The sequence below is a fragment of the Echinops telfairi genome, unplaced genomic scaffold (assembly GCF_000313985.2).
Source record: "Echinops telfairi isolate 266 unplaced genomic scaffold, ASM31398v2 ScPeMD7_7467;HRSCAF=8505_1, whole genome shotgun sequence".
NCBI lineage: Eukaryota > Metazoa > Chordata > Mammalia > Afrosoricida > Tenrecidae > Echinops > Echinops telfairi.
In genome coordinates this window covers 13,320,453-13,328,800 of record NW_022111368.1, presented here as the reverse complement: position 1 = coordinate 13,328,800, position 8,348 = coordinate 13,320,453, and the positions used below count along the sequence as shown (strand labels likewise).

The window sequence follows — 8,348 nt, the reverse complement described above, 5'->3', positions numbered from 1 at the left end:
TTTCCTGGATCAGCCAGCCTCCTCATTCTCCCAAGGAGCAGCAGCTGGTGGGTCCAGACCTTCAGGTTAGCAGCTCGCTGCTTAACAACTGTGGCCCCAAGGGAAAAGGTGAAGGGCTGCAGAGATGGACCCAGGGTGTTACCCTCTGGCTGAGAACCCAGGGGTAGGAGGTTGATGGAGGAGCGAGACCCAGAGGGGTGGGTTTCAGAATGTCCGGTCTGCATCCTCTCCAAAGACAGCCTCCCGTGGCTGCTCGGTGGATCCCTTACAGAGCAGAACTCCTCCCAAGGCTGTGCTCCGTTTTCATTGACGCAGAGCCGACCCCCAGGTCTTTCCTCCGCGGCACTGCTGGCTCGGTCCAACATCACACCAAGTGTGCCCATGAGGGGCCTGGGTCTTCTCGACCACCTAAAAACATCTGAAAACAGACTCATGGGGGAGGGGGTGGCCTGCTACTTCTGGATCAGACAATAGGGTGCCCCCCCCAAAGCAGGCTGTGCTTCGTGGACGTGTGTCAGTGTGTCCTGGTGACAAAAATCGGGCCCCCGACTATTTTCCAGAGACCCAAATACCATCTTCCGAGGGAACTCCCTGACTTCCAAGTGCATCGATGAGACAATGAAGCTGGCAGGGATGCACTACCTCCATGACACCCTGAAGCCCATCATCGAGGAGGTGAGCCCCCGGCAGACCCCCGCGGCCAGCGCCCGGGCCCTCGCAATAGCCCTGAAGAGGGAGCCAAGCTTCCCTGCCCTGGGAGAGCTCTTCTGCTCATTGGGAATGCTAACACACATAGGGAAGCCTGCAGAGGCCTACCGCTTCACCGAGAGCGACCACTTTAACTCCAGCCCTCTTGTTGATTTCACCCCAGGAACCCTGTCTTCCTTGCTTGTATAGAGAGGTGCCTTGATTGATATTCCATTGCCCGCTGCATTTATTTTTAATTAAAAAAAGAAAACCTTAATCATCCCCTCATCCACCTAGAAACCGCAGGCCATGCAAGGATGAGGTGGTTCTTCGCGATGATGTCCTGGTCCCCCACCTTCCTACAGCCACGAAGGACTAGTTTTCTGTTTTCTCTAGAGCCCTCCTGCAGCTCCGAGAGCCTGTCTCGTTATCGCTCCCCTGCAGTCGCCCCCCCCTTCCTTCCAGACTGGACCTTGAGTAGCACATGGAAACCACACGCTTCCGCCCCAAATGACTCAGCGCTTTCTACCCTAACCTGTTACAAGTGATACCTTGTCAGGCCCTGTCCCCACCCACCCCAAGGACCGTTTCATAAAAAACAGGTAAATGAGAGAGAAACTTTTAAATAGCATTCAGGTTTGAGCTGTGAACCAAAAACATAATAATAATAATCAAAATAGGGGAAGAAATCATGTTCGCGTTTTGCAGTCAGAAATCGTTATTCCAGCCTGATGAAACGCAATGCCCGGTGACCCCTCCGAGAAAACGGTCTTCAGAAAGCTGCTCTAGACCGAATCCTGATGGCACACTGTGCGCATGCCCGCCATCTCCTGCACTGCTACCCACGGACTCGCCCCTCCAGAGACCCTGCATGCTTGCCCTTCCAGCTGGTGCAGCTGCAGCCAGGAGGAGCTCATTCCTTACCCCACAGGGTGCTGGGGCTGGGTCTGAGTCCCCACTGCCTCCTGGCTCCCCAGTTCCCGGCTTCTGTGTCCACCGACAGGGCTGCAGAAGCCCTCGTTCGGAGCTGTTCTCTGAATCCAGCTCAGGATACCTGAGCTCAGTGAGGCCTGCTGCCCCGGCCCCCGCTCTCCTCCTGTGCCCTGGGCCCTGCCCGCTCTCATCCTTGTTCTCAATGCTCTTTCCAGATATGCCAAAGCCACAAGTCTTGTGAAATTGACCCCGTGAAGTTAAAAGATGGCGAAAACCTCGAAAACAACATGGTAAGAACTTCCCCTGTTCCGTTCATGGGCATGTTTCCACCACCAGCCACCTGCTCTTGAGGTTTTTCAGTATCGCAGCTCCATGGGGCGTCTCTAGGAGCCCTGGTGGCATAGTGGTTATGCCTTGGCTAACGCCAGGTCTGCCGTTCAAAACCACCAGTCACGGGGGAAAGACAAGGCTTTCTACTCCCATAAAGAGGTATAGTCTCAGAGACCCACAGGGGCAGTTCTACCCTGTCTTACAGGGTTGCTAGGAGTCAGTATCAACTCAATGGCAGGGATTAGTTGGTGGAGCGAGGGCATCTCTGACCATAAGCTTTCAGGACGGGGCTGGGAAGCAGGCTGAGTAGGAGAGTCTGGAATGGAGAGGTTTGTAAGTACTGTCTGCCTTTAGTGTAGGCCGTTGTGGTTCAGCACATATGAAGCTGTCGGTCCAGGCGGACGACCACCTATGGATCCACACCAGCCATGGCTCTCTGTTTGTTCACGTCCCTGCTCAGCTCCACTGCCCACCGGGCTTCTTGGACTCTCCTGCTCTTTCCCTCCCGTCCTGGACTTCCTGGGAGTCCTCTCATTAGAGATGGCCTCCCATGCCTTTTCAGGCTGCCTCGCCTGGCCTTGAACCTGCACCTCAGCAAGCTGACATGCCCAGAACTTGAGTACCACATGATGCCCCTGGGAGCTAGGTTCTGCAAGGGGGAAAAGCAAACCTCCCTGATTTTGACACTTCACCTTAACGTGTTCGTCTTTTCCTGTGATTTCCTCACGTCAGGTCATGCCTGAGGCAAAGTGCCTGCTTTCAGGAAGCCATATGCTTTCTCTTTTTTTCAGTTTTTAAAATTTTTTATTCATTTAGTAGTTGAGAATAATCTTAGGATAGTAATGTCACGTAATCTTCACTCTTTCAGTGTTTTCATTTAACAACACATAACTATAATTTTTTTTTCTTTTTTTGTTACATCATTTTATTGGGGCTCGTACAACTCTTATCACAATCCATACACCCATCCATGTGTCAAGCACACTTGTACACCTGCTGCCATCACCATTCTCAAAACATTCTCCCTCTACTTGAGCCCCCAGTATCAGCTCCTCATTTATCCCCTCCTTCCCACCCCCCTCCCTCATGAACCCTTGATAATTTATAAATTATTATTATTTTCACCCACTTTTCTGTTCTGTCCCTGGTGGGGGGTGCTTATATGTAGATCCTTATAATCGGTTCCCCCTTTCTACTCTACCTTCCCTCCACTCTCCCGGTATCCCCACTCTCGGCACTGGTCCTGAAGGGATCATCTGCCCTGGATTCCCTGTGTTTCCAGCTCTTATCTATACCAGTGTACATCCTCTTGTCTAGTCGGATTTGTAAGATAGAATTGGGATCATGTTAGTGTGGGGGGTAGAGAAGCATTAAAGAATTAGAGAAAAGTTGTGTGTTTCATCTTTGCTACACTGCACCCTGACTGGTTTGTCTTCTACCCGGGAACCTTCTGTAAGGGGATGTCCAGTTGCCTACAGATGGGCTTTGGGTCTCCACTCTGCACTCCCCCTCCTTCACAATGGTAGGGTTTTTGCGTTCTTTGATGCCTGATACCTGATCCCATCGACACCTCATGATCACACAGGCTGGTGTGCTTCTTCCATGTGGACTTTGTTGCTTCTCAGTTAGATGGCCACTTATTTATCTTCAAACCTTTAAGACCCCAGAGGCTATATATTTTGATAGTCGGGCACCATCAGCTTTCTTCACCACATTTACTTATGCACCCACTTTGTCTTCAGTGATCCTGTTGGGAATGTGAGGCTCATGGAATGCCAATTTACTAGAACAAAGTGTTCTTCTTTTGTACTAGAACAAAGTGTTCTTGCATTGAGGGAATACTTGAGTGGAGGCCCAGTGTCCATCTGCTACCTTAATACTAAACCCAAAAACATAGATCCATTTCCCCATCACATATATAAATATATTTACAGATGTACATGGCTATATTTAGACCTCTATCAATGCCCTTTGCCTCCTAGTTCTTTCCTCTATTTCCTTTTACTTCAGGAAGCTATATTTTAATGGGTTTTAATTCCATACTCTATGGAATTGTGGTAGAGAAGAAGGAGACAGTGGTGTTTTTGTTTGTTTTGTTTTATTTCTTCTCTATTCCCCAGAACACCAAGGAACAATTAGTTTCAGTGCTATATAGCATTATAATTTTTAGGATGTGTTTTAAGAGGAGATGGGTATTAGGAAGCATGTCTTCTATACAGCAAGCTGTACAGAAAGGTCTGAAGTGGTTAAGCGTTAAGCGCTCGTTGAAAGCACCCTGGAAGAAAGGCCTGGTGGTCCGCTTCTGAAACATCAGCCGCTGAAAGCTCGATCAAGCGCAGTTCTGCTCTGACACACATGGGCCGCCGTGAGTTGGCGCGGACTCAATGGCAACAGTGTCAACATTCATTGATAAAATGAATCTGGGGTGGAGGTCAGGAAGGAGAGAGGAAGTCTGGCCCAGGGTGTGGAGGAAGGGAACAATGGGCTAAGTGTCTGAGAAGGGTTAGAGCTGGGTATACCCTGGACAGAGAGGAGGCAGGGAGGGGCTGGGCCTTAGCTGGCCTCGTGAGAGGGTGGAAAGTTGGGCTTTGCTCCTAAAGGCGAGAAGCAGCAGAAAACTCAAGGCAGGGCAGTCACTCGCCTGTGAGGAAGCTCTCTCTGGGGACTGCATGGGCAACTTTGGGCATGGATGTATGGCTGGGTACCCACGGATTATCCTGAGAAGACTGATTAGGGAATTCAGAGACCATGGAGTCGGCCCAGTGAGGCCCAATCAGGGCCCGCTAGAAGTTGAAGCCCTCCTCCATGTCTTCCTCTCTCTGTTCCCCTACGTCCCTTTCCATCATGCTACCTTCTCTTCTTTTTCCACCTCCATCAATCCATTCCCCATTGCTCTATCCACTCATCACTCTGACCTTCCATCATCCATCCATCCATCAATCCATCGTCCATCATTCCTTCATTCCACCCTTCCTTCCTTCATTCCATCCACCATCTATTCATCCATCCATCATTCCTTCATTGCAGCCATCATCCATCCTTCCATCCATCCATCCATCCATCAATCCATCGTCTATTCATCCAGCCAGCTGCCCCCCGGCAATGCTTCCTTTGTACCTCCCGTGTGCCAGCCGCTGTTTGGGAACTTGGGAGACAGTCTTGAACAAGAGACAAAACTCTCCTTCCATTCCAGTGGAACGGGCTGCAAAGAATTGTGTGGTGTGTCAGAAATGGACCAGCACTATCGAGAGAAGAGGCCCCAGTGGTGGATTATACATTGGCCTACTAACAGCAAGGTCATGCGTTCAAACTCACTGGCCATTTCAAGAGAGATCGGGTCGCTGTGAGTCAGAACTGACTTCATGGCAGGGATGTTTGCTTGTTGTTGTTGTTCTGATGGGGAGAAATAAAACAAGCAGGGTCTCAGGTCACCAGGGAAGGTGGTCTCCCCGAGAAGGTGACATTTGAGAAAGTGGCCTCCATGGAAAAGACCTGCTGGGCGTGCTCTGTCAGCATCCCTGGCCTAGAGTCTGGCCACTGGTCTGCACCTGCCCAGTGTCTAGGTCTGCTCTGAGAGTGGGTCCCTCAGCCCCCAGATACCCCAGCTGGGGGCTGCACTCCAGGGCAAAGCACAGATCCCGGCTGTACCCTCTGCCTCCCAGCGTTGGCCGGGCCTGCATGACATATCCCCCCACTGTCACAGGAGAACCTGAGGCAGTATGTGGACCGCATCTTCACTGGGATCTCCAAGTCTGGGGTGAGCTGCCCCACTGTCATGTGCGATATTTTCTTCTCCCTGAGGGAGTCGGCCGCCAAGCGCTTCCAAGGTGAGTCGCTCCTCCTCAGCATATGCTTACCGGTGCTAGAAATAACCACAGCCCCTCACTCGGGAATTATCCTCCCACCTGCCATGTGCCTCACAGCCTTTGGGCTGGCTTCAAAGCAAAACCAGAAACGGGGGCATTTTAGAGTCTGCACGGCAACATCAAACAAAAACCGTTTTAACCCATAGCTTGCTGCAATGGGCCTCCAGGTGGTGTCAGCACCGACAAGCCCTCGCTGGCCATTCCTCCGTGGTTACGTTCCTGGTGTGTTTTTCTGTTTCTGTTTTGTTTCGTTTTGTTTGCTACCAGTCATTAGCTTCTCAGCGAATGTGTTCCGTCTCGTCTGTCCTGTCGTCTTCTAGTGGGTGAGCTTTCCCAATGCCAGGGCCTCCAGCCACCTCAGGACGGTCTTCCGGGCAGAGACTCCGGATGTGGCAACCAGGGGACGCACTTGGCTGCTGACTGAAAGGATTAGAGGTTCAAGTCCACCCGGAGGGGCCTCGAAAGAAAGGCCTGGCGATCTTATTCCAAACAATCAGCCCCTGAAAACCTTGGGGAGCAGAGCCCTGCCCTGATACACCCGAGGGCCGCCCCGCGTCACTCTGAGTCAGCGCGGCGGCCATTGCGTGTGAGCATTTCTGAATGCCGGTGCTACCCCTCTGGAGAACATGCACCGCCCCCTAAAATTTTCCCCGCTTATTTTTTTTCCTTGTAGTGAGTTGTGAGGCATTGGCCCATGCTGTGGACATAGCAAGCCTTTTCCCCTGCGTCCAACCAAATAGACACCTGCACGAGAGTGTTGGGGAAGTATGTGGGGCAGGGGAAGTGAGGCCTGTCCCGGAGATCTGAGTGCAGTTCTGTAGAACACCTGCTTTGTTCTCTGTGCTGGGTGCTACAGGGTGTCGCCCTCAACCACCCTGCACAGAGTGTCCCGGGAGCCAGGCCCGGCAAAGTCCTTGCTTGGGCTGGAGGAGCAGGGTTTGTCATGACTGTGATGACCAGGGACCGGGGCACAGTCCACGCACAGTCAGAGGAGTGCTTGGAGGCCAGAGTCTCACAGGCCGAGGCCAGAGAATGGCTTCGAGAGGAGAGCAGTGGCCCCCTCCCTCGCCTCCCCCTGCAGGGCGAGACCATGGGACAATTCCACTCTGTCCCTCCCCAGATTGGCCTGAGGGATGGAGTGGATTATATCAACCTGACCCTGGAGAACCTTTGCGCTCACGTTAGTTGCAAACTAGACAGGTCAAGAAGGGGAACAAGAACCATAGGAGGTCCCCACACCTTAGAACAGTCAACCTTGGGAGGTCAAAAGGGCAGCATGGCTCCAAGGACCAAGTGCAGAAGGGTGCAGAAAGGAGGAAGGATGGAAAAAAGAAACAGGGGAGGGATGGGAGGTTGTGAGGATCGCAGTCAAGGAGATGAAACACAAGGTGCGGAAATCATCAAATGGAAAACTGCTCTGCTCTATAAACCTTAGCCAATTTGCAATGAAAAGTTTTTGTTGTTTTTATTAAGTCATCATTCAGAACAATCCCTGGGGTCCAGACAGGGACAGTGGTCTTCCAAACCCCAGGCCCTTTTGTCCACACCCGCTGGAAACATCAGCTTTCCGTCTCCCCCCCACCGCTGCTGGGGGCCTGGTTGTCTGCAGGCTGAGACACTCCTGAGCTGGCCTGTTAGGAGCAGGGGACAGGCCACTTTCAGTCTTCTCGGAAGGACAATTCCCAGATGCCTCGGAGCAGGCCGTCAACCCTATTTTTGGAATACAATGATAAAAAATGAGACATATTCTCACATCCTAGATGTGAGTAGATGATCACAGAATGGGCAGACCTCCCCTGTCCCACCATTAGAGCTGAGTGAATGGATCAAATGCCTGCTTATAGCCCCAGATCCCCAACGGAGGCTGTGCACGAGACACCAAACCCTGCCCCAAAGGAAACAATTTCTTCTATCGCGGTCAGAGTGGGAGAGTGGGGAGGGCTCGGGAACTGCAGACATTGGGCTGAAGCATTCTGTCCAGAGGTGTTCCCAGATAGAAACGTCACGCACACACACACACCCCACACACCCTCTGCCCCTCCCTCCCCCCTGCGCCCCCCAGAAGCCAGGAGAAATGGCCCTTTCCTTTTTCCCGGTTGCAGATGACCTGGATGTGAGGTACACTGCAGTGAGCAGCTTCATTTTCTTGAGGTTCTTCGCGCCTGCCATCCTCTCCCCCAACCTCTTCCAGCTCACCCCTCACCACACGGTAAGTGAGCAGGGGAGCCCCACTCCCGTGCTGTCAGAGTTTTCGTGAGTTAGCAGCCGATCTTGGACTCGGCGCCAGCTTCCCAGAGCACTGTGCTGACTAGTGGAAGCTGCGGCCGTGTGCTTGGGGCTGTTGGGTTGTTAAAAAAAAAGCAACATAAACACACTTTGTACCTGTGACTTTCTTCATCCACATGCAGGTTTTGCCGGCATTTTACTTAAGCACTGCAGCTTGCATAACTATTCATTTGGAAGGGTACAAATTGTATGAAAAACATATTTGGATAACTTGGCCGAGGTTTTTTTAACCAGTAGGGATTTTTT

The 8,348-nt window shown here is 51.9% G+C and overlaps 1 protein-coding gene across 1 annotated transcript in view; it reads left to right on the top strand.

The window, feature by feature from the left end:
• RASA3 (RAS p21 protein activator 3) overlaps nt 1-8,348 on the top strand; it is a 168,812-nt gene that overhangs the window by 124,266 nt on the left and 36,198 nt on the right. The window contains exons 11-14 of the mRNA XM_045283815.1: nt 561-675; nt 1,836-1,910; nt 5,654-5,777; nt 7,919-8,025. Of these exons, the coding sequence (XP_045139750.1) occupies nt 561-675; nt 1,836-1,910; nt 5,654-5,777; nt 7,919-8,025 (421 nt within the window). The remainder of the gene's footprint in view (nt 1-560; nt 676-1,835; nt 1,911-5,653; nt 5,778-7,918; nt 8,026-8,348) is intronic.